The 27,477-nt window shown below is 40.4% G+C and overlaps 1 protein-coding gene across 2 annotated transcripts; it reads right to left on the reverse strand.

The window, feature by feature from the left end:
* Positions 1-551: 551 nt before the first annotated feature.
* LOC122542777 (NF-kappa-B inhibitor beta) lies at positions 552-26,249 on the reverse strand. Of its 2 annotated transcripts, none has more exons than XM_043680811.2 (6): positions 25,586-26,249; positions 16,136-16,265; positions 15,631-15,871; positions 14,187-14,275; positions 10,116-10,361; positions 552-4,109 (listed from the first exon to the last, which is right to left on the reverse strand). In XM_043680811.2, the coding sequence occupies exons 1-6, from the start codon at positions 26,041-26,043 to the stop codon at positions 4,074-4,076; spliced, it is 1,200 nt and encodes a 399-aa protein (XP_043536746.1). In that variant the 5' UTR covers positions 26,044-26,249; the 3' UTR covers positions 552-4,073. The 2 variants fall into 2 exon arrangements, with proteins under 2 accessions (XP_043536746.1, XP_043536747.1); XM_043680812.2 differs by having other exon boundaries at positions 16,160-16,265; positions 25,586-26,246.
* Between the last annotated feature and the right edge of the window lie 1,228 nt (positions 26,250-27,477).

Below are 27,477 nucleotides of genomic sequence, written 5' to 3' on the forward strand. Positions count from 1 at the left end.
TGATTTATCAAATTAAATTGCAACGTGCGGTCTGATTTGTCCAGTAATCACATATCACCAGTTAGCAAACACTGACAGCACGGTACTCTCTGAGTGCTGCATGGAAGAGTCATAGGGATATGGTGATTTTGTGGTAATTATCCTGAGGCTCAGGCTAATATCTAGTACAAGGATTCAAATCCCATTGTGGCAGGTGGTAAATTTCATTTCAAACAATAAATGTGGAACTGACAGCTTGGGAGATGAAGAAAACTGTAAAAACCTACTACATTGAAGTACCTTTAGGGAAGGGAATCTGCCATCTTTTCCCTGATTTGTTGTAGATTCACAGCAGTATAGTCTATTCTCTTTTGCCCTCAAAAAACAAGTCAGGTAACATAACAGCTAGCAATGCTCACATTCCAAAAACAACGAACAAACAAAATGTTAGCCTCAATTATGAGCTAAAAGCTGTGAGGTCTGAACACAACCTCCCTGGCTAAGAGCGCTACAAAACCAAAAGTAAAAAAAAAAATGCTCATTATGTTCAAACCTAACAGCATCAAAACAAGTTTTACAGCTATATTTGCAAATATTTATTTGTCAGTTTTTGTAGAAAGAGAAAAAGTGCTGGTTATCTTCAGTGGTTAATATCAGTCTTTAAGGCAAGCAAAGCACTAACTAGCAATCCCAGTATGCAGCTACAAGAAAATGTATGATACAATTAAAATAAAACAATTCAACAAAAAGTTTAACAACAAAGCCAAAATTGTAGACTCGAAAGAAAAACATTGCTGCATTCTAACAGTGCCTACATGACACAAAGCATGACAAAAACATATCATTCAATATCTCAACATCAAAACCAAACCAGACATTCTGTACATATGTAATGTTTAAAAAAAATGCTGTAATGGAGAATAACTGTAGAAAACAAAGGACCATATTTTCATGATAGCTTTTAACTGATACTGATAGATTAGCCAGAGCATTGCAAATGAATGAGAGCCTTCTAAAACCAGCATCACCCTCATGGCCAGAGTCTGCAATTACAGTATTGCAGGTAACCGTTCACATATTCACATTCCACATATTTTTACAGGTAGCTTCAACCTCAGAATGTTGAAATTGTGACCAGATATCAGTACAACAGGAAAGTGGACAAAAGACACACAAACAAGATTTCTTCTAACAATAAAGGGCTGCTTTCAAGATGAATATCATACTAGTTTCCCATTTCAAGAGGGATTTAAAGAATCAAATTCCTACAAATGACTGAATAGGGTGAATCTTATTCACTATCATTGCTTGAGGAGTTTAACTTGGATAGTCTTTCTCAATGTGAAGCTTGAACTGGTTTTACCATGTACTCAATAAAAAAGTCATGCTAAGAAACAAACTGTTGGCAATCAAACATTACTATCCAACCAGCAAGCGTGAAAACACTTGTTGCAGCCAATCAGATTTGGATTGGGGCAGAATGTGTATGAGAGAGAGAGAGAGAGATTGAGAGCTCAGGAGTGACTGAGTGACAAACTGCTCAGGCTAATGCTCTGGGGAAAGTAAAACAGAAATTGCTGGAGAAACTCAGCAGATCTAACAGCAACCGTGAAGAGAAAGCAGAGTTAACATTTCAGGTCCAGTGATCCTTCTTCAGATTTTCAGCATTTGCACTCCCATTGTTTCATTATAATACATTGGGGATATTGTTTCAACTTTCATGACAGCAGCTGAAATCCTTACCCAAACTGGTCTAGATAAGACTCCAAGTCCAGAGATATCGGCTCGAGTCCTGTCTGCCCTCTCCACTCAGTTGAACGGCTAATATTGGCCCTGCCAGTGATTCAGGTGTGGAGCAAAATAATTTTATAAAAAGAATCAGGCTGAGACTTTACGGTGCCACATTTCCAGCTTATTTTCTCAGCAAAAGACGGATGGGTGGAACAAGGAGATTTTAAAGTCCAAACTATATAGCTTTTTTAAACACTATAGTCATTAACCAGATTGTGACGAATATTGCAGTGTCCGGTTTTGCTCACAAGGTCTATGCATTTTCAAAAATGGGTTAACAGGGCTGTTAAGATCAGTATTTCTTTTGCTGTGAAGTACTCCTGTCACCAGGAAAAAGACCTTCAAACTTCAGACTGCTTCTCTCCCCAGTCCTCCAGGGGACAAAATGAATAGATGTCTCCCAACAGCAACATGGAACATCAGCTTTAGAAGTCAGATCCCTTTTAACACTGAGGAAGAATTGGGCAAACTGGGCTTCATACTCTAGTTTCAAAGAATCAGACGTGATCTCATTGAAACCGACAAAATAGTTACAAAGGAATTGACAGGTAGATGCAGGGAGGACAGGGAGCATGGAATCCAGGGCCACAATTTAAAAATAAAGAAATGCCATTGAAGACTGAGACATGGAGAATTTTATATTTTACTCAGAGGGTTGAGAGTCTTTGGAATTCTCTACTCAGAGGGAAGTGGAGGCTTAGCCATCAGTAATGTTTAAAGGTTAAAAGATTTCTGGCATCAATTGTTATAGGGCACGTATGGGTAAAAGGTACTGAAGTATTTGATCAGCTACGATTGTATTAAAGGGTTGAACAGAAGTCTGATGGGCTGAATGACCTATCGCACACTCTTATGCCTGTCAGCTTGCAGAAGAGGATTTACCACTCATATCAACTCATCAAACTATTGCAAAGCTGGAGTTCAGACATTCTGAAATATTAATATTTTAAATGTAAATGTACCGAAACAATGACCATGAAATACATGTGCTATGCATTTTTTTTGCATGAATTGCTAATTACTTTTATGAAACCAGAAAATCTGTTTTGCATTTCAGCTTTATTCATGTGCCTCTTCTCCTCACCCTCCTCTGCTGAGTTCATGGAATCTATTGTTATCCATTACAGCTCAAATTAACATACAAAAATCCCAAAGTAATTTTAACATTTGACTCCCTAATACTGCCTCCAACTTTTGTGAATGATGCGATCCTACAGTGAGTTTCATTTGGCCAGAGACTGCATTCCAACAAGTTACTTAATCCACTTCGTGCAATCCAATATGCTGCAACTTAATCTTCCCAATTTTGACTGTTTCTTCTATGAGATACTGCTGGAGGCTGAACCCAGTGAAAGAGAACCATCTTCCATAGAGTTGTTCTCTCATTACAGAGGTGAAAGGACAAGTTGAGGAGAATCCTTTGTGGTAACCCAAGCTGGTGCAAGAATTAAACCCATGCTGTTAGCATCACTCTGTATTGCTATCCAGCCAACTTAGCTAACTAATACTTTCCAGCCCCCTGCTACTCTCGTTTACTGAGTTACCAAAACTAAAACGTCACTTCTTCCAGAGAAAAGAAACCCATTTAGTTTTCATGGAACTTCAAGTTCAGAAGTTTGCTTATGAGTCAACCTTGGGAATCTTCCAAACAGACACGCACGAAAAAGCTTTGATTCTATCAGGGATGGGACGGCAACTGCAACAAAGGAGCCAAGTAAGCGTCTTTTTAAAAAAGAAACTCATGTTGGAGCCTCTTATTTCTAATTAAGAATGTCACTATGGAGCCTCTGGCTATGGGTTAACAAGACCTCCAGGCAAAAGGGTGATTGCAGTGTGGAGAGCCAGCAGAGCTACAAACTTTAAAAAACAGTGATGGTCCCTTTGCTCTACATCCCCCCACCACTAACCATACTCCAGTCCTCAGCACCAAACCCCACCAGCGATATTCAGGTTTAACATCCTCCTGAATTTTGCCAAGCGTATCCCTCCTTGCCAGATTACACTGCGTTCACCCTATGTTTCCCAGCTTCAGGACCTACTGTATGTCTCACATGACTGGTATTTTTACATTGGGTTCCCCTTTGACTTACATGAGTGGCAATCAGTTCTATACAAACCAAAAATCTGTATTTGTAGACACCAGGTTATAAAAACTACTCCTAGATATTGGCTCAATACATGACTACAAGACAGTGAAAATGACTATATGATGGTGCTCCTTTGCAGTAGTAGAGTTGAACCACTTTAATGCTTCAACTGTAATGTTTAAATACAGCAGGACATCAGAATTTTCTGATCTTCTATTAACATCCATGCACCACAAAGTCATCATACTCGCCCTACAAAACAAAAAGAGAATGAGGAAAAAACATTAATGAGATCAGAACATCTGTGAAAGGTTACTTCATTGAGTTGCAGTTAACATTCCAGAAACAGCGATTCGGTCCTTCAACTCTGCACTGACATTCTTCTACTATATACTACTTGGTCTAATCTCAGTCACTTTCTAATTTTTACTATCCCTTGTTTATTCTAAAAATGAATTAACGCAGTTACTAATAATGAATGGATTTTCCATATATCACAGTGCATAGGAATACTTAATCAGCTTCTATACAAAAGAAAGACTTCCTGATCTCTTCATTCATTCTTTGTGATTTAACTTTCAATCTACTATGTCACTAACCCCTACAAATAATCTCATCACTTACAAATCATCCCAATCTCAGAATACAACACAAAGAGTTCAAGGATTTCAGAGATATAACAAGCAGGATCACCAAATGACTGATCCATTTGGTGAGCTGTCTGCAGCCAGAGCAGTGCTTGAAAGAGCTGAAATGTCTGACAGAAGGATTAATAGCTAACCACTGCACAAGGTCCACAAACAAATAAGGTCATTTTTTAAAAAAAAATTGTCTGCATAGACTGTGAAGGCTGCACTTCTCAGGTGTGGCTTTGAAAAAACTGTAACATTTTTGGAAGGTGATTCTTTCACTGGGTTCCACTTCCAGCAGTACCTCAAAAGAAGGAGTTTTCTTCAAGTGTGAAACTGCCAACAGGTTTTGTTCGTTTACTCAAACTCAAGACCAAGCAAGTCATAGTCAGGTATCCTTACACTCTGGTTTTCCCCACCAGGTGATCAATGAATAGCAATTCTGGTAAAAAGCCTTTTGATTTTTATTACTGCCAGCTTAGGATTCACAGTGCAATTTGTAGATCCACACTCTAACCACCAAGTCAGAAATCCTCTCATCTCTCCCTCCTCACATCCTCATCATGTGCTGTCACAGTAGATCTGTGTTAAGAAGTGAATTAAGTACACTGTTCCCAGGTCAGAGAGCCAAAGAATGCCGCTGGTTCAATCCCGATTCCCTGAGTTGGATGATCTCAGGTAGAACGACTATATAAAAGGTGCAATGAAGTAACTCTCCAGGCTCCTTCCACAGCTCCTAATAAACCTGCCATCTCCATCATCAGTAGAACAAGGGTAGCAGATGCAATGGATCACCAAATCAAAGGTCCCTTCAAGAACACACTGTCTTAGAATTATATCACCCTTTGTTCACTGTCACAGGGGTGAAAATGTTGGAAAGCTTTCTTAACAGCAATGAAAGTGCACCTACACCACTTTGAATACATTGACTCAAAAGGCACATTCTCATGGGCAATTAGGAATGTGCAACAATATAGGGGAATGATGGTACAGCAGTAATCACTGGGCTGGTGATCCTCTGGAGACATGGGTTCAAATCCTGCAGATGGTGAAGTTTGAAAATCTGGAATAATGATCATTGTAAAAACCCATCTGGTTCACAAATGGTCACCAACGTCCCACTAATGACTTACCTGGTTTGGCTTACATGGGACAAGAGTCAACAATATTGCTCCGGATCTGCAGTCACTTGTAAGGATGGCAGTTTCCTTCCCTAAAGCGCATTCATGGACCAGATGCATTCTTCTGACAACCAACAATGGTTTCATGGTAATCATTAAATTCCAGATTTTTCTGAAACTGAATTCAAATTCCACCATCTGCAGGATTTCAACCTGGAGTGAACATTACCTCAGAATATTATCTGGGTCTCTGGATTAATAGTCTAGTGATAATACCACTATGCCACCATCTCCTGAGCTGTTTAGCAGCAGTTAAAACACCCTTCTGTCTCAATATCATTGTACGATGGATCCCAAATACCCAGTTCTGTGCCCAACCTGTGCAGACTCAGCTTGCAACAACAACTGTCAAAAGCAAAAAAATGTCCCATGCAGGTAACTACAGTTTATTTCCATCGCATTCACAATGTACATGATAAATGGAGTGACTGCAGCTGAAATGCGGTGAGATGATGAGCTTGTGGGAGACTCAATGTTTAGTCTGTGGTGAAAGAGGATTTTACTTTAGAACTAACAGACAATCCAAAAATCAGAGACAGAACAAAGAAATAGAAAAATGCTGCACTCGTAGTTGTGCTTTGGAATTCTACTGTCCAAAAATAGTCAAGAATGAACTCTCTGGAATACATTTTAACCTTTTACCATCAGCAAATAAAGAAAGTTGTAGGAAGCATTCGGTTTCCAAGTATTCCAAACACTCCTCATCCGCTAGCTTATCCCCTCCACCCAGCTCATTCTACGGTACACTATTCTAAATTGATGTCAGCATCTAAAACAGCGGGAGGGAAAATGACCCAGAGTTACCGGTACCTAAAATCAAGAGATAGACATGGAGCTGACACTAGATGAAACAGCATTAGAAAAACATTGAACATCTATGACACTGAAACAAATTCAGAACCTGAAGAATGGTCACTTCACCCAAAGCTTTAACTCTGATTTCTCACCACAGATACTGCCAGATCTGCCAAGCTTTTCCAGCAATTTCTGTTTTTCTTTCTGATTAACAGCATCTGCAGTTCTTCTGGTTTTTACCTTGAACCCTGAACCATTCCAGTCCCTTTATCTAAGGAAAATACGTACAGGCACTGAAGGAAGTCCAGAGAAGGTCCACTACATTTATCCTGTGCCTGTGGGATTTTCATATGAGGAGAGTTGGGCCTATACTCATTGAAGTTTAGAGGAATGAAAGGAGATCTTTTTGAAACATATACGATTGTGGAATGGCTTTACAAGGTCAATGCTGATAGATTGTTTCCTCGTGCAAAGAGTGTGGTGCTGGAAAAGCACAGCCGGTCAGGCAGCATCTAAGAAGCACGAAAATTTTTCAAAGAGAAAGCCCTTCACCATTCCTAACAATGTTGATTTTCCTGCGCCTCGGATGCTGCCTGACTGACTGTGTTTTTCCAGCACCACAGTCTTGGCTCTAATCTCCAGCATCTGCAGTCCTCACTTTCACTTTGATTCCCCTTGTGGGAGAGTCTAGGACCAGGTGGCATTATCTTAGAGTAAGAGGCCATCTTTTTAAGACAGAGATGAGGAGGAACCTTTACTTTCAGGTGGTGGTGAATCTGTGAAATTCTTGACAACAGTGGGCTGCAAAAGCAGGGCTGTTGAGAGTATTCAAGGATAAGACAGATTTCTAATCAGTAAAAAAATCAGGAGTTCTGAGGAAAAGGTACAAAAGATTGGATGTGAGTTCAGTTACAGGCAGCAGTCTTTGATCAGCTCAAGTTTAGAGACAAATCATTTCCACTAGAAATTGAATCAGTAACCAGAGAACACAGATTTAACATAATTAGCAAAAGAATGAAAGGCTGAAGAAGTTTTTTTTAAAAAGAAGTTGCAAGTTATAATAAACTGGAATGAAATACCTGAAAGGGTGTTGCAAGCAGATACTATATAGAGTCATAGAGCTGTATAACACGGAAGCAGACCCTTTGGTGCAACTTGCCAATGTTGACTAGATATTCTAAATTAATCTAGTCCCATCTGGCCCATTTCCCTCCAAACCCTTCCTATTCATATACCCATCCAGATGCCTTTTAAATGTTGTCATTGTCCCAAACTCCAACACTTCCTCTGATGGCTCATTCCATACACGCACCACGCTCTATGTGAACAAGTTGCCCCTTAGGTCCCTTTTATACTTTTTCCCTCTCACCTTAAACCTATGCTCTTGAGTTTTGAACATCCCTCTCCTGGGGAAAGGACCTTGACGATTCACCCTATCCATTACCTTCTATAAGATCACCCCTCAGCCTCCGGATCTCCAGGGAAAATAGCCCCAGCCTATTCAGCTTCTCCCTATAGCTCAAACCCTCCAAGCCCCGTAACATCGTAAATCTTTTCCGCATCCTTTCAAGTTTAACATCTTTCCTATAACAGGTAGACCAGAATTAAAACTTTCAAAGATAATTTTATATATAAAAGAGAAACAAAATGTGGGAGGGCTACAGAAATGAACAAGATGACAGAATCAATTAATTATATTTTTTCAAAGAGAAAGCACCAGATATGGGCCGAGTGGCCTCCTTCAGATATTCTATGGTGTATGTAGGCTGATAAACCAGAGTACACATAATTAACCCCTAAACTATTAGGTGAAGGAAAATACAGCTCTATAACTGATGGAAAAAAAAGGTAGGATTACTGCCTCTGATCATTATTTGGTGAACACTGTTCAAAACTTTGCCGATGTCATAGGTAAATCCAGATTGGGCTTGACTTGCAATGTCCCTAACTGTAAGAGATTAGTGCAGCACAGTGTCTCAGTGTTTAGCACTGCTGCCTCACAGCGCCAGAGACCCGGGTTCGATTCCACCCTCGGGCCACTGTCTGTGTGGAGTTTGCGCAATCTCCCTGTGTCTGCATGAGTTTCTCTGGATTCTTCCCACAGTCCTAAGATGTGCAGGTTAGGGTGGATTGGCCATGCTAAATTGCCTGTAGTGTTCAGGGATGTGCAGGTTAGGTGCATTCGTCAGGGGTAAACGTGGGGTCATAGGGTAGGGGGAATGGGTCTGTGTGGATTACTCTTCGGGGGGTCGGTGTGGACTTGTTGGGCCGAAGGTCCTGTTTTCACACTGTATATGATGATTCTAATTGCTAAGCACACTGACATTGTCCAGCCTAGTCTCAAGTATGAAGAATGTGAACCACAGAACATGCTTTCAATTTGAGGTATAGAGAGAAAATAAATATTCCATCACTGGAACGTACAATTTCACCAAAGTAAATTGATCTTTTTAAAAACAAATGAACCAATTTTTCTCATCAACCTGTTCAGAGATGTCATTACACAGCTCTGCTACAGGTGGGTCTCAAACCCTTATGTTCTGGTCCAGGGAGTTGGGACACTACACTCCTCCAATCCATTTTTGTTATATGCCTGAGAGACATAGACAACAAAGAGACTATGGATACATTTGAAATGTGCTTTACAGAATATTCTGCACATCCTATACAGAATAAAGGATTCCCGACAAAATCTTTTAAAAATTTATTCAAGGATGAGGGCATGGCCAGCTAGGTCAGCAATTATTGCCCATTCCTAATTACCCAGAGGGTAGTTAAGTGAACCACAGTGCTAGATAGACCAGACCACAGCAGGGCAGTTTCCTTCCCTAAAGGACATTAGTGAACCAGATGTGTTTTCCCAACAATCGGCAATGGATTTATAGTCTTCATTAAACTCTTGGCTCGTTTTTTTATTGAATTCAAACTTCTCCATCTGCCGTGACAGGATTTAAACATGGGTCTCTGGATTTATAGTCCAGTGATAATATCATTAGGCTGTCATCTCCCATGTTGGAAACGATTGGAGAAAAATGAAATTGGTGCACAACATCAAAGAGAAGATACAATATTCTGGTAACATCATTAAAACAAACAATGCAAGTTGCCATAGCTTCAGAGGACTGTATGGCTTAAACGATAGGCATTGATAGATAGTGAAAGCAAAAAATCAATTGAAATGTATAGAGCAAGAAAGACAAGAGGAAATAAATGACATATTAGCAAGTTTTGAGAAGATTTGTAGCTCAGGTTGAGGTTCTGGATGTAGGTTTGCTCGCTGAGCTGGAAGGTTCGTTTTCATAAAGACTACATTGAGAAAGCAAATGCATTACTTGCAGATACCAATAATGAAAACAAACCTTTCAGCTCAGCAAGCAAACCTACATCCATGGATGACATATGTATTGGACTGGCTTCAGTTAGCCTATGTGGAATGTCTAAGCGCAGCGCAGAACAAAGGTGGAGATCTAGGGCAGACAACTTTCTGGGAAAAAGGGGAGACCAAGAAATGAACAAAATTCAGTTTATAATAAGAAAATTCCTCCTTAATTGAAGTTGCACCCATCCTCTTATGTCACCACAGCCAAGCTACGTCCTGTAGCCACTCATACATCGAGTTTTAGACGAGGCCTCTTTTCATCAGCTTTACATACCATGCCATCTTCATCAATTTCTTCATTCTCCTCCGACTCCTCATCTGTATCCGGTTCTGAAGAGCCATAGTCTCTGAGCATCTGCGTTATGCTCCAATTAGGCCTGCACACAGCCAGACAAATTGGTGTATAGCCACTGTACATCTGAGCGTGAACGTCTGCGCACCAGTCCAGCAAGAGTTTGACAATTTGCTGATTTTGTTCCTCTACTGCCAGATGTAAAGCAGTTCGGCCTGCTGACCTCTCCTAAAAGATTGAGATAAAAGGTTTCATAGACCCAACACAAATACAAGTGGGTAACCAGCTTCTTAGTTCCAAAGAGCTTCTCATTAATTCCCAGTGCATACAATTGCACACATACAAAAATTTAGCAATTGCCACCCATGCATCATTGCTCAGAAACATTCTGAGGACCTTTATAATAACCAACAAGTAAACGATGAGAGACAGCAGCATGTCATTCGGAATGTTGTCGTGGATACAAAAATGGCAATAGTTTTGCACGCAGAAGATCCTGCAAAACTAATGGGTTTGAAATCCTTGAATGATCTTTTGGGTTGCAAAGAAAGTTGAATACTGGTGAGACCACAGCTGCTGACACTGTGTTCAGTACTGGCCTCCTTATTTAAGGAAAATTATAAGTATGTTGAAGGCAGTTCAACCAGGAACGTGGGAGGAAAGGGCTGAAGTTCAAAACCATAAAAGGTAACTTGATTGAAACATACAATATCCTGAGGGAACTTGAAAGGGTAGATATGGAGAGGATGTTTCCTCTCATGGGAGAATCTAGAAATAGGAACCACGGTTTACAAATCAAGGGTCACCAATTTAAAACAGAGATCAGGTGAATGTTTTTCTCTCAGGAGATTGAGTCTTTGGAATTCTCTTCCTGTGAAAGTGGTGGAAGCAGAGTCCTTGAATATTTTTAAGGTAGAACTGGACAAATTCTTGGCAAACAAGAGGATGTAAGCTTATCAGGGATAGATGGAAATGTGGAGTTGAATTTAAACTCAGATGTGAACTTACTGAATGGTGGAGCAGTTTGAGGGGCTGATTGATCTACTCTTTCTGAGTGATATGATCATATCTTTTGTTTTTAATTGGTATTCCTATGAGATGCAAGTGGTGCATCTGGGTGGAGAGATGGCTGGTGCACTAGGGTAAAATCTGCTAAGGACAGGGAGCAAGGAGGAACGAGTTAAGAGGTCTCCAAGTATTTGCAAATGTGATGCCACGGTTTAAAAAAGGAGGTAGACAAAAGATGGGGCATTATAGACCAGTTAGCTTAACTTCTGTAGTGGGGAAAATGCTAGAGTCTATTGTCAAGGAAGAAATAGCAAGGCATCTAGATAAAAATTGTCCCTGTGAACAGACACAGCATAGGTCCATGAAGAGCAGGTCATGCTTAGCTAATCTTCTGCAATTCTACGAAGATATTACGAACACGGTGGACAATGGGAACCCAGTAGATTTGTATCTAGATTTCCAAAAGGCATTTCACAAGGTGCCGCACAAAAGGCTGCTGCATAAAGATGCAAGCCTTTACGGGCAATGTATTAGCATGGATAGAGGATTGGTTAACCAACAAGAAGCAAAGAGTAGGAAGAAATGAGTGCTATTAGAACATAGAACAGTACAGCACAGAACAGGCCCTTCAGCCCACGATGTTGCGCCGACTACTGATCCTCATGTATGCACTGTCAAATTTCTGTGACCATATGCATGTCCAGTAGTCTCTTAAATGTCCCCAAGGACCTTGCTTCCACAACTGCTCCTGGCAACGCATTCCATGCTCTCACAACTCTCTGTGTAAAGAACCCGCCTCTGACATCACCTCTATACTTTCCTCCAACTGGCTTAAAACTATGACCCCTCGTGTTAGTCATTTCTGCCCTGGGAAATAGTCTCTGGCTATCGACTCTATCTATGCCTCTCATTATTTTGTATACCTCAATTAGGTCCCCTCTCCTCCTCCTTTTCTCCAATGAAAAAAGTCCGAGCTCAGTCAACCTCTCTTCATAAGATAAGCCCTCCAGTCCAGGCAGCATCCTGGTAAACCTCCTCTGAACTCTCTCCAAAGCATCCACATCTTTCCTATAATAGGGCAACCAGAACTGGACGCAGTATTCCAAGTGCAGTCTAACCAAAGTTTTATAGAGCTGCAACAAGATCTCACGCATCTTAAACTCAATCCCCCTGTTAATGAAAGCCAAAACACCATATGCTTTCTTAACAACCCTGTCCACTTGGGTGGCCATTTTAAGGGATCTATGTACCTGCACACCAAGATCCCTCTGTTCCTCCACACTGCCAAGAATCCTATCCTTAATCCTGTACTCAGCTTTCAAATTCGACCTTCGCATTTATCCAGGTTGAACTCCATCTGTCATCTCTCAGCTCATCTCTGCATCTTGTCAATGTCCCGCTGCAGACTACAACAGCCCTCTATACTGTCAACGACACCTCCAACCTTTGTGTCGTCTGCAAACTTGCTGACCCATCCTTCAGTCCCCTCATCCAAGTCATTAATAAAAATTACAAACAGTAGAGGCCCGAGGACAGAGCCCTTCTGTTTGGCCATCAGTAACTAGTGATGTGCCTCAGGGTTCACTGTTGGAACTGCAATTATTCACAATTTACGTGGATGATTTGGAGTTGGGGACCAGATGTAGTGCGTCAAAGTTTGCGGATGACATGAAGATGAGTGGTAGAGCAAAGTGTGCAGAACACTGTAAAAGTTTGCAAAGAGACATAGATAGTTTAAGTGAGTAGGCAAAAGTCTGGCAGACATTTATGTTAATAACTGTGAAGTCATCCATTTCAGTTGGAATAACAGTAAAAGGGATTACTTGAATGGTAAGAAATTGCAGCACACTACTGTGCAGAGGGACCTGGATGTCATTGTGCTTGAATCACAGAAGGTTAGTCTGCAGGTGCAATAGGTCATTAAGAAGGCAAATGGAATTTTGTCCTTTACTGCTGAAGAGATTGAGTTTAAAAGCAGGAAGGTTATGCTGCAGGTGTATAGGGTGCTGGTGAGGTCACACCTGGAGTACTGCATGCAGTTTTGATCTCCTTATTTGAGAAAGGATGTACAGACACTAGAAGGTGTGCAGAGGAATTTCACTAGGTTGGTTCCGGAGTCGAGGCAGTTGACTTATGAGGAGAGACTGAGTAGACTGGGATTATACTCCTTGGAATTTAGATGAATGGGGGGGGGGGGGGGGAAATCTTATAGCAACATATAAAATTATGAAGGGAATAGATAAGATACAAGTAGAGAGCATGTTTCCACTGGCAAGTGAAACTGGAACAAGAGGGTACAGCCTCAAAATTAGGGGGAAGCAGATTTAGGACTGAATTGAGAAGGAACTTCTTCACCCAGAGGGTTATTTACCTATGGAATTCCCTGCCCAGTGAAATAGTTGAGGTTTCCTCAGTAAGTGTTTTTAAAGTCACGGTAGATTTTTTTTTTTTAAACAGTAAAGGAATTAAGGGTTATGGTGACAGGACATGTAAGTGGAGCTGAGGCCATGAAGAGATCAGTCATGATCTTATTGAATGGCAGAGCAGGCTCGATGGGCCAGCTGGCCAACTTCTGCTCCTGGTTTTTATATTCAATGCAATCAACAAAAAGAATGAGACTTGAAACATAATTATTGTTATGAAGTAGACAAACAGAGCAGCTATTTTGTATATAGTAGACGAATAAAAATACAATCATCCAGTTAATCAGTTTTTTGGGAGGGGCTATTGGTTGAATTAGATAGGCACATTGTGTTCTTGTTCACAGTTGGATAAACACGTGGCACAGTTAATCTTTACTTTATGGTCTGCGCTCTGCTTCTGCACCACAGCTGTTTAGAGGACAACAAAGTGAGGTCTTAGTGAGGACTGTGGGAGGGGAGAATCCTAAAATGGGAGTAGGTGGGGAACAAAAAAAAATCAGTTTTATAACGGGGGCCGTCCCCTTCTGTTTAAAACAAATTAAAAGAGAAACCAAATCGTTTGCAGCCCTGCAGTTGGGCTCAAAAAGCTGGTCTCAATTTTGAACAAATTAAGAGTACTTGCCTTTGCGTTTATATCAACGTTAGATTGCAGAAGATATTCGACGATATGAACGTCATTGACCTTTACAGCTAAGTGCAGGGGTGTGAGTCCTACAAAAAGAGGAAAATCCATTAGTTTAATATTTGATACCTGTTAAAATAAAAATTATCTTTGGTTTTGTATTTAATAATTCTCTTTTGTCCCTCCAATTTTCTCAAGTTGTTGATTCCTTACTGGGATGCATACAAGATTTTAGGAGTACTGTACGTCTTCCTTACCATTTGCCTTCCTATCTTTTTTTCAGTAATCTGCAAACTTGGCTATAGTAATTTCACTCTCCTCATCCCAACCTATTTATATATATTGCGAACAATTGTGGTGCCAGCACTGATTCCTGAGGCACTCAACGAGTGACAGGTTGCTATTCTGAAAATGTCTCCCTTATCCAACTCTGTCTTTTATTACTTAGCCAATCCTTTATCTGTGCTCATATATTACCCCCGATATCATGGTCTCTTAACTTATTAAGCAACCCAATGTCTTGTACCTTATCAAACAGTTACAGAAATCCATATTACATCTACAAGCTTCTGCTTTATACATCCTCCAAGAATATGAAGAAATTTGTCAAGCATGATTTCCCTTTCATGAAGCCATGCTGACTCTGTTTGATCATATCATGTATTTTCAAATGCTCTGTTATTACATCCTTTACAACAGATCCTAACACTTTTTCAAATAATAGTTGATAAGCTAACTGCACTACAGATTTTTTTTGTCTCCTTTCATTTCTGAATAGAAATATTACTTTGGCAACGATCCAATCCTCTGATAATTTTCCAGAATCTAAGTCTTTGTGAAAGATTACTCTTTGTGCACTCTTTAGCTACTTCTTTTAATATCTAGTGATTGTTCTTGTACTTATTTCTTTTCCCCTTTTTGCCCCTTGATTATTTAGTATTTTTGAAATGTTATTCATGTCTTCTGATGTGAAGATGAATGCAAAATACCCATTTCATATTCTCTGTCATTTCCTGGCTCCCCATTAATATTTCTCCAGCCTCAATTTCTCAGGGGCCTATGTTCACTTTGGCCACTCTCTTTCTTTTCATATATTTAAAGAATCTCTTGCTTTCCACCTTGATTTTCTTGCACATTTATCTGCAATGTTTATTTTCTCATGGTTACCCCTTTTGGGTCACACTGATGTACACTTTCCAGTTGGAATCACTACATAGTGGGCACTAAACCCATCTAAAACCTAGATCTATTCAAGCCAATATCAAAGCTCCAATTGAAACAGTTAACTCAGCACAGAATCAAACATTCAGGTCTAACTGGCTAACTTGCACAACTCTATGCCAAATAGCTCATCAAGGGACCCCGTTTTTTCATTACCTTGTTAATTCTTGTTTGCCCTTCTAACCAGAATGTGATTTATCAAAAATTAATAAAAAGACTCTACCTTTATAGTTGTAGCAATTCAGCTGCTGTGTGACCTGGGATTGGTCAAAAAGACTGGAATTCCTTAGGCCAAGAGTATGATGAAACAGGAGAACGTGAACACAGCTGGTAGCTCTTTCCATGCACGCTAGGTGTAAGGCAGTGTTCCCATCCTTCTCTTGCAGCAATAAGTTTGCCCCGGCAGCCACCAACCTTTCCACAAAATCAGCACGCCTAACGATCACAGCCAAATGCAGTGCCGACTGCCAGAGATGGTGGAGGAAAAATATCAAATTATTTTAGAGACAGCAGTCTGGGGTGCACAGGGGATACTTATGTTCCTAATATTGTAGCAGAATAACAAGGAAGGTGCAACACACGAATAATAAGGCGATGTTACGGGAAAGAATCTAATCAAATGTTTGAAAACAACAGCAGCACATATTGCCTCATCTCTGTAACTAAAACAGAAATTTTGGAGAAACTTAGCAGGTCTGACAGCTCCTGTACAGAGAAAGCGGGGTTACCATTTCATGTGCAGTCCTAATCACCTGGTTCAAGTCATTCTGCAGGTTGAGGTATTCAGCATCCTTTATATAGCAGAGAATAGTGACGAAAAAGTCTTCTTTCTCATGGATGACAGAAAGGTGCAGTGCCCTATTTAAAAAAAATTCATAAATGTTAGTCAACCTCCCATGCTATTTCACACGACTGCTTTATTCAAAAATATATTAAATACAGCATAACTCTTTGGGGTAATCATACAGAAAACAATGTGCACTTAAACAATGCCATGAAACGTTTTGTTTCTTTTCTTGTTATGCAAATGAACGAGCAAACCCAACAATTGTGCCTCATCCATAACTGCACTACAGAAGATAGTGGTAATCCACAAGTGCATTAGGATATGACAGTGAAGGTGTGTTACTCCAATTATATTGGACCTTGGTAAGACCCACACCTGAAGCATCGTGTACAGCTTTTGTCTTTTTACTGAAGGAAGGACAGACTTGCCTTCAGGCCATTGCAAGAAAGGATCACTTGAATGGGTTAAGCAGCATGTCGGAGAAGACGTAATCGACTAGGCTGTATTCCTAGAATTAAGAAGAATGATGTGATATAGTGTGTGAAATTCTTAAAGGGCTTGACAGGGTGGATGTTGAGAGGTTGCTCCACTTGTGATAGGGAGTGTAGAATCAGGGAAGGAAGGAAGGCTGTTACTTTAGGACTGAGATGAAGGTGAGTTTCTTTACAGAAAGGATTGTGAACTTTTGGTATTTTTTTACCCCAGAGAATTGTTAATGCTTAGTTCAATGTATAATCAAGACAGAAAACAACAGGCTTTTGGATACTGAAGAAATCAAGGGATATGTGGAAGTGCAGAACCATGATAATACTGACGAACAGACCAAGATCAAATGTTTCCATGCTGTATGACTCTATGATCAACTCTAGACACTTTTTTTAAGTTAATGTATATTCTTACTGAATTTAAGTACCTTTACGAAAACAGCAGTCTAAATGTTTGAATTAAATTATGAATCTTCTACCAACCATGGAAGTTATCAGACCTTGTTATCTCCCTCTAAAATTATCAGAAGAATTTTCCAGTTTGAGAAATACTGCAACCATGTCAAGTGATATATCTATTTAATTTCAAGTACTAGCTAGCAAAACATGTATTAATGTGGCAGACCAATGTTGAAAAATTAACAAGTTATATGCAAATAAATCCCATAATATGTTTGAACTGAGTTTCCTAGCCCATTCCTCAGACATTGAGTAGGCAAAATGATTAATTTGGAAACTACCGAACTGAACTGACCGAAGTCGGCACTTTTCTGAGAATGAAGTTGGCAATTAATCACACATCATACAGAACTGACGCAGACAGTTAACTTGCTCCAATTTAAGATGAAATGCCTCAATTTGTCACAGAGCCTGGGTCAACCTCCAGAGAAAAGCAAATGGGCCTCTGTTTAACACCATATCAGGGACAGTGTAACTGATGATGCAGCACAACTTCAGGGCTACAGGGAAGTGTCAAGTTTTGGTCATGAACTCAATTTCTTTGAGTGGAGTTTGAACCCAAAATCTCTAGCTCAGAAATGAAGAATACCACCACAGGAGTCAATCAGACATGTTTGACTTTGCTGCAGGAAACTCACTTAGCCAAACTGCCTCTAATTATTACACAGCTCATGATGAACCACATATTACCTTGTATAAAAACCAACTCCTTACTGTCTTTCTCAATTACCTTTAAGATTGTTTTTGTCACTAATCTACAATCCAAGAATGATATCAGCATTTTAAAAAAGTGAGCATCAAAGAAAAGCTACATTTAATCTGCTTCTCTTCCCCATTATAACAACTTGCATTCTATCTTTTGCCATAAAAAGTATCTGAAGGCATTTTGCAGAGAAATTAAAGAAACAAATGTTGAGCAGTTAGAAGAGATGACTGAACACAAAGACATTATAAAGTTAAAGTTTCAGGAGACTTTTAAAGAATAGAAAATCAGCAAGACATGGGTGGAGAGGGGATGCTTAGAAATTATAGGAAGTATGGCGAACGTAGCTCGAGGAAGGCAAGAAATAGAAGGCCATAGGACTGTTGGAAATAGTTGGGCTGGAGAAGACTGCTAAGACAGAATGATGCACAACCACGAAAACTTCTAAATTATGCCAGGAATGATGAAGTCAATGCACAGAAACACACTGAAAAGCATGTCATGAGGCAGTCACCAAGGACAATGGTGTTTTGAAAGAGTGCAAAGTGTGCAGAATGACTACTGCAAGTTAGGCGAAGCATTACATAAGTCAACAGAATAAACACATGTGGAACACAATCTACCAGTTCTCCTATAAATGACGCATCATCTAACCTGGGACTATATTATCGTGCCTTCACCATCCCTGTTCAGTAACCCTTATTTTCTTCCAAACAGTACCATGGCTACATGATCTTATGGGCATATAGGAGGCGGCAACAAATCCTTATCTAGTCAAAGTGCGTACAGTCAGTTCTGCTATAATGCGGTAGTTCCATTCTCATGCAATCCCATGTAATAAGAAAATTGCATAATAGCAGCACCATTTAAACTAATGAAGCAGGAATTGCATTATAACCAATACTTTAGAAGTTTACGCTTTAGATACAGTGCTCCTAATTCATGAATTGCATTAACGAAATGCACGTTATAGCAGAACAACCTTACAGTATCTCCAAAAATAAATTTTTCAAAATTAGCCTGCAGATTAACATCTGTTTAACTGTTGCGAAAATAAATGCTTCCTTCAGCCCAGTACCTGAAAATTTCCTAATCCTACTTCACGTTCAACAGTAAGTAATTGATTGACCTTTAAGATATAATACTTAATGTATCCCTTGTTTATCAGAGCACAAGCATAAAAACAGGAGAGCAATGATACTCCGTGCTAATCATTTAATGTAGATAGTAGCTGGTGCCAAATATAAGCACTGGGACTATCCAACATATGTTTCGGGAGTTCAGATTTGTCCAATAGGTCAGCAACAAGGCAGGACACAGAAGTATGTGCGTAAAAATTGCAGGTGTGTCCAAGGTCAAACCCTAGACTACATCATACTAACTCACAGGAAAAGCATAAGAATTGCTTTCAGTGCCACTGGGATATGAAAAGTAAGAAATAAGGCATGGCTTCCATTCCTGATTGCTGACCAGTGCTTCTTGTTGAGAAATACAATTATATGGGCAATCAGGAGAAGGATCAGGTTTAGGTGCACACTCCAAGGTCAGAGAACTTTGCCATTGCTTCCTGTTCAAAATGATGAGAAAAAGACATTTGAATGAATGGTCAGAGTGCTGGACAAACAGCATCCTGGTTGAAGCAGATTTCAAGGAAGGAGAAAAGAAAATTGGATCAGGGAGGTGGGGAATTCCTTCATTGGATGCATTGTGATATTAGCCATAGATAGATGATTAATTGCAATTTCTTTAGAAGGAACAATGTCCACAAAGTTGTTAAAAAGCCAGCTGTACACTGAGAATTGATCAAATGCCGGGAAATTCCAGGACTATTGCTGCATTCGATAGTTACCGCAGCTGACAAATCTAGTCAAGATTAACATTCTCATGAACAAAGCAGACACTGTCTGTTTATTTCATCTCTTTTTTAAAAGCATGGATTGCAAACTACAATCAAATTACCTCAATGATTTAAAACAGCTATCTGACTAAATATTACAATACACTGGGGGTGGGGGAGGGGAGCAATAAATTTGAAGTAGGGGGGAAATTAAGGGTGTTCTTTGGTGGTGTTTGATGAAATAGAAGACCCACCTTCCATTTGACAGCACTCAAGATCTTACGAAGATCTACATCTGTGCCATTTGGCACTATTTGTTAGGTACAAATCATGATTTAGCACCAAGTGTAGAAAGGAAGCACTCGCTCTGACTATGCAGAAATACATATTTGAAAAGAACTCTGTCACATGATATTACACAGAAGAAATTATCTATCAGTGTTCTAACATTGCTATTGAGCTAAATATTTTAACTTTTCCCCAGCAGCAAATAAGCAGGAACTGAAAAGAACATTGGGAATGATTGATTTAGAGGTGCTGGTGTTGGACTGGAGTGTACAAAGTAAAATAAAAATCACACAACACCAGGTAATAGTCCAAAAGGTTTATATGGAAGCACGAGCTTTTGGAGCACTGCTCCTTCAATCATTTGATGAAGAAGCAGCGCTCCGAAAGTTAGTGCTTCCGAATAAACTTGTCTGACTATAACCTGGTGTTGTGTGATTTTTAAAATTGGGAATGGAGAGTATGATTATTAACATTCTGAATAAATTTTAGATGCGTGCAACAGGGCTTTTCAATGTGTAGTTCCATTTTTTTCCCCATAAACCTACATGCATTATTTATTACAGGACAAAGTCTGCAAGTCAGCTCACTTTACAGGTCGGTGGGAACATAAACTTGGAAAAGCTTTTTTTGCAGGGGTTAGCTATGTACAGGACAAGGTACCAAGGGGGATGATTTTAACTCCACTATGCTGACTATGTTTTATTAAAACTGAGCAGGTGGATATAACTCCCTCAATCCCTGCCTCATTTCATCTTTAGCCAATTTCCAAATAGATGTTCCTGCTGCAGGCAGGCTTGAGAAACATCCAAAAAAAGAGTCCAATGGCAACATTTTGGGGTCTTGACTGAAAGTTAACATACATATGCGTAACATTGTGCTTTATGTAGGCAGCAATCACAGCAGAAAAGGCCCAGTCAGTGTAATGCCAATTTTTTGTTTATCTTTTCACTTGGAATTTATTCCCTCAATGAAGTAACAGTAGTAACAACAGCCATTCTAAATTTTCAGGGTAATGACGTGAATGTTAGTGAAATTAGTGAACAGCATACATGTATAAAGAAAACGGGGGGAGGGGTCTTCAATTGCTGGGTTTGAGAGCAGATTAAGACAGAGGAGAGAGGATACTTTTCTCTCAGGGGGTAGTGGATCTATAGAATTTTTTTCCCACAGAGGGCTGGCAAGATTGTTGTTAAATGCATTCAAGGTTGTGATAGATTTCCAATCAGTTACGGACACCAGGATTTGAGAGGTTACAGCAGGAAAGTGGAAATGATCATTACCAGTCAAATAAAAGCAAATTACCACATATGCTGGGCAACATCTGTGGAGAGAGAAACATCTCCGAACAGGAGAAAGTGAGGACTGCACATGCTGGAGATCAGAGTGCGGTGCTGAAAAAACACAGCAGGTCAGGCAGCATCCGAGGAGCAGGAGAATTGACATTTTGGGCATAAGCCCCTTCATCAGTCATTCCTGATGAAGGGCTTATGCCTGAAACATCCAATCTCCTGCTCCTCGGATGCTGCCTGACTTGCTGTGCTTTTCCAGCACCGCACCCTCGATCTCCAAACAGAAGTCATACTGATCTTGAAACGTTAACTTTTTTTCTCCACAGATGCTGTCAGACCTGCTGAGTTTTTCCAGCACTTTCTATATCATATCAACAATGATCTCATGAATGACAAACCAGACAATGCTCTTCCAGCACCACTGATCCAGAAAATGGGCCAGATGGCCTACTTTTGTTCCTATGTCTACTGTCAGTTGTTGGAAAACTCCTGCACTAAATAGACAGCAGACTAGCTATGACAAACTGCTGCAATTGTGTATGTTTGTACACGGCAGGTAATAATAAGGGAATTTCTGACTTTCAACAAATATGAGAAACTAAATAAACATTATAGTAGCTCCTGGGTGGCAGCAAGAAACACGTTTAGGCACTGATGTTGTGACATTAGCTATTATTATATGACATTCCTGTGATAATTTTCTCACATTCACCTGCGATCTTTTCATGTACAGTTGGAAAATGCTCACATGCCCAAGATAGAACGCAATTCTAATCCCTCCCTCGTGCACACCCTGGATCTTGTCTTCCTAAGATACGCAGGTGGGCTTGAGCCTCAGTCCATAATTATGTTAAAAATCACACAACACCAGGTTATAGTCCAACAGGTTTAATTGGAAGCACACTAGCTTTCGGAGCGACGCTCCTTCATCACCTGATGAAGGAGCGTCGCTCCGAAAGCTAGTGTGCTTCCAATTAAACCTGTTGGACTATAACCTGGTGTTGTGTGATTTTTAACATAATTATGGACTGAGGCTCAAGCCCACCTGCGTATCTTAGGAAGACAAGATCCAGGGTGTACACGAGGGAGGGATTAGAATTGCGTTCTATCTTGGGCATGTGAGCATTTTCCAACTGTACATGAAAAGATCGCAGGTGAATGTGAGAAAATTATCACAGGAATGTCATATAATAATAGCTAATGTCACAACATCAGTGCCTAAACGTGTTTCTTGCTGTCACCCAGGAGCTACTATAATGTTTATTTAGTTTCTCATATTTGTTGAAAGTCAGAAATTCCCTTATTATTATCTGCCGTGTATGAAGGAGCGTCGCTCCGAAAGCTAGTGTGCTTCCAATTAAACCTGTTGGACTATTACCTGGTGTTGTGTGATTTTTAACTTTGTACACCCCAGTCCAACACCGGCATCTCCGAATCATCCATAATTATGCTTTGTTATAAGGTTTACTGAACACGAAAACAAAAAAGTCATACTGAAACTTTATTCATTATTAGTTAAGTGCCATTTGCAGGACAGTGTCCAATTCTAGGCATCTGTTGAGAAGGATGTCAAAAACTTTGAGGGGGGTTCAAAGGGTGTTTACCAACGAGACAGCAGGGATGAGGGACCAGGGAAGAAAAAGGTTAGGGAAGGATGATTGCCCTGAAGGGTGAAAGGCTGAAATTCAAACAAATTAATAATTAATCCTTAAACATTATCATTAAAATGGAGTATTTAGATAGTTATCTTTCAGCAGGTCATGGAACCTTGGATGTGCACTGACAATCTGACTTTCCCTAAATATAACAATGCTTCACATTTCAAAAGTATTTCTCCAAATACAAGTGAAACAGGCAACAAAGAGACGAGAAAACTACAACAGAAAGAAGGCCCCAGAAATCAAGTAAAAATTAAGAAAATTGCCATGATCAACAATACTACTCATTCTGACAGTTATGCTACCAGTACTACTTGATGGTTTTTCAGCATGAAATAGTGGATTTCTCTTTATGTTGCCCACAGAAGCCAGGTCTAAGTTCAGAATCCCATCATAGTACATCAAAGATATCTGGTTATCAGGAACTGCATTTGTGGCTTGTCAAGTGGTAGAAGATGATGGGTCATTTTTAAAATAGAAATTCTAATCAAGGCATCAACAAGAAGTATAAGAAAAAGCTGGTGACCAAATGAGTAGAGTGTGCCAAACATAAGGAAATGTCACATGCTTATATTTTCCTCACTGCAATCGACAAAGTCAAGATTTACATTTATATAGCTTGTAAATATTGGCTCTTGAAACAGTGTAAAACCTTGTACATTCCTATCCACAAAAAGTAAACACAGAAAATCTAGCTTGACACTTCAGTGCAGGACTGAGGGGGTTCTACACCATCAGAGATACCACCTTTCTGATAGTATACCAAGGCCCTAACTGCTTCCCTGACAGTGAATATGTACACGATCCAGGGTACTCTTTCTTACGTACAATCTTAAGTTTCAGAGTTCTGTGTGGGTATTAGCCCATCGCTTTGAGCTATCCAATCGGTGCTTTTTTTCCTACCATTTTGCCAATGTAACAACATGTTAATATAATCCACGAGCTGTGAATTTTGATGGAATGCGTTGAGGACATGAGGAGTTGCTATATAAATACAAGTATATTCTTTATTCTATTATTTCATCACCTTGCAGAACTTGGTCAAAACAGCTGCACTTAAAGGGGTGTCAGAACGGAAAACTACAGATTCTCAGATTGCATGCAGCGTGTGTGGGCCTGACAACAGTCCGAGAGAAAGATCTGCTCCCAACAGCAACCTGTGTTTATATACTGCCTTTAATGTAGTAAATCAAAAGATGAAAATAAGATATTCCTGGTCATTGAGCTAAACAGGGAGATATTAGATCTTTGCCTGAGCTTTTTTCCTATGTTTCAAAAGACACCTTAAAAAAGGAAACAGAAGTAGAGTACCGGAGAGGTTTAGGGAGGAAATTCCAGAACTTAAGGTCATGGCTACTAATGGAGAAGTGATTTTTAAAGCAGAGATGCTATGCACCAGATAATTCATGTTTCTACAGTATTCTATTTTAAAACTGATTTAATGTGGAAGTGACATTCCTCAAGACAAGGGGTGTTTAAATTTCGGTAATTTTGCACAGTCAAGGTGAGTTTTAATTACTCCCAGAATATAAGAATGCAGATTCAAGCTCCTCTACTCAGCCCAGAAACATGTCTGAGCCCCAAGACCACTTCCAAGTGCACTAGGGTGACATTTCTGAAATAGTCAGTCAATTTGCAGTCTAAAATGAAATTTTCATCAAAAGGAAATTTGGTACTGTAGACCTAAGAGTGTGTTAAACAGAGACTATCACATTTCACATGGGATCACTTCAGCCACAGTGATTAATTCAAACGAAAGGTCACACAGATGAAAGAAAAGCCAGTGTTTCAGTCATCACATCACGTAATACTTTTTAAAATGCTTTTTACTCATTCATAGAATGTGTGCATTGCTGGCTGGCTAGCATTTATTGCCCATATCTAGCTGCCATTGAGAAGCTGCCTTCTTGATCCACTGCAGTCCATTTAATAATAATGCTGTCTAAAATAACATTATTTCTTTGAACAGTCAAGTAGATATAAAAATAATGTACGTCATAGAAAACAATCTGTTTGAGTTGAGTGTTACAGATAGGATTGCCTCTAGGAACATGTTGAGAGGGGAATTAAGCAACTTGAATTGGTATAAAACTTTTCATCACCTCAGATTTCAAAGCACCACGGGGCCACTTTCGAAAGGTAGTCACTGTATAAGAGGAAAATGCAGAAGGCATTTTACACAGAGCAAGATCCCACAAAATAATCAATGGCCAAATGATCTTTTTCCTCAGTGACATTGGCAGAGGAAGTAAAATGTTGACCAAGTCACCACAGGGACACACTTCATGTTCTTCCACCAAATAGCACTATAAAATCTTTGATTTAACATCTCATCCAAAAGATGAAATACCTCTGACACTGCAATACCCTCTCAGTATTGCAATGGAAATGGATCAAACTTGATTTTTGCTCTCAAGTCTTTGGAGTGAGGTTTAAATGCACCAACTTCTGAGTAAGAGACAAGTCTTTGAAATCGTGCCAGTTATTTTTGTATTCACCAGAGAAGTTTATTGAGCTCAGCTGCAAGTTGTTGGTACTGGGCAAAGCAACACGTGGGTTGAAGGTGTGTTTCTGCAACTGTACTTGGGAATGATTGAGCCAAGTCAATGCCATACCACCTATGCCCACTCACAGTTGACAGTTAATTAACCCCTCATGCAAAAGGTACTCACGAGTCCATGTCTTCAGTTCGATAGTGGCGCAATTCCTTCAACTCATCCACTGCTTCTTGGGAAGTGCCCAGCTCCGTTCCCAGGGTGATCTGACCAGTGCCACTCAGTTTCACATCCTCAATGCCCTGGGTGATTTGGCCAACACCGGTCTCTGACCGCTTCTGGGTGGACAGGCAGATGTCAGGCTCGGTGCCTGGGGACATTTGCCCCATGCCATCCCTGCTCTCCCCACCATCAACACTCTGGTCAACGCCACCCAACTCGTTGAACTGCCTGACCTGCAGCTCACTGAGGGAGCCAATGCCACTGTCGTAGTAGTCATCGCTCTCTACCTCAGCAGGTAGCCCCATGCTGTCCAACTTAACCTGGCCACCCCATGGCGCTGCCACTTTACCAGTGCCCAGCTTGGACATCTGTTTGGATGCGATGCCATTTAACAGCTGCGGGGCCACCTCCATTTTTTTTCCGGACTCCAGCCGTGGTAATGAAAATCCGCTTTCGAACAGGATTCTAAAGCACAGGGCTCAACGCGTCAGCGAAATCTATGAGGTAAAGCCGCCATCCTCCTCGCCGCGGAACAGCGGCTTTAACGAGAAAGTGAAAGAAAGACACTAAGGAGGAACGGACGCTGCGCCAAAAATGGCCGACGCCTTGTTTACCCTTTCGTCTGAAGGGAATTTCCCCCGCTAGGCCAGGGACCAATCGGATTGCGCTTTCCTGGCAGGTCCCTGTGCGGGAGACACGTCGCCCATGCGCAGACGCTGCTCCCACCGCAAGGGTCTGTGGTAATTGTAGTCCTGTTCGTTATCGACGACAACAACAACTTGAGCAAAACTCCCACTGGGGATGTGGAAAGAAAACAGAAAGTGCTGGAGTAGCTGAGCGGATCAGATATAGGGAGGGACAGAGTTTTCCTTTTGTTAATCACTCAGGGGAGTGTTGATTTGCCCATCTCTAATCGCATCTTGATTGGTCTGGCTTTGTAATGCCACTGTGGAGACTGGGAGACAACAGAGTTGCTGTGGATTTGGAGTCACATAAAGGCCAGCGGAGTCACATTTAGGCCAGATCGGTTCATAGAGATCATTGATCATCGAGGTCTGCAGCATGAAAATGGGCCCTTCGGCTCAACTTGCCCATGCCGCCCAGTTTTCACAATTAAACTGATCCCATTTGCCTGCTTATGGTCCATATCCCTCCACATCTATCCCAACCACATACTTGTCCAAATGTTTCTTAAATGACAAAATTGTTCTCGCTTCCATCACTACATCTGGCAGTCCATTTCAGACACTGGCCACCCTCTACATGAAAATATTGCCCCTCTGAACTCTTTTGTATCTCTCCCCTCTCACCTTAAACCTATGCCCTTTAGTTTTAGATTCCCCTACCATGGAGAAAAACTGTTGGCTTTCTACCTTATCTATTCCTCTCATGATTTTATAGAGCCCTATAAGATCACTCCTCTGTCTGTGTGAGCAATCAAGATGGCCCATGAAATGCAAAACATTTGTACGCAGGTCCAGCAAGTGATTCGGAAGCCATTTGGAATGTTGGGGTTTATTGCACGCTTTGGATTTTAAGAAGCAGGATGGTGTGCTACAGCTGTACAGTGTCATGGACACTGCATTAACCACACGGACAAACACATAGTAGAGAACTGCAAGTCCGTAACATATGATGAAAGATTTATGAAGTAATTGCAACAAATCCTACCAATTGACATCTCTTTCAATTTACTGTCCCTGAGCTACACATTGCAAAGACCTGACACTTTTTGTTTTATGTAAAACGGGAATAACTTTTTATTACTAATGAGAAGTACTTTTCAAAATTCTAGGAATAGCAATGATACAAGCTATTAAAACCATAAACTAAATATCCTGACTTTT

The sequence above is a fragment of the Chiloscyllium plagiosum genome, unplaced genomic scaffold (genome assembly GCF_037043375.1).
Source record: "Chiloscyllium plagiosum isolate Xiang-an unplaced genomic scaffold, Cpla_swu_hap1 HiC_scaffold_47, whole genome shotgun sequence".
NCBI lineage: Eukaryota > Metazoa > Chordata > Chondrichthyes > Orectolobiformes > Hemiscylliidae > Chiloscyllium > Chiloscyllium plagiosum.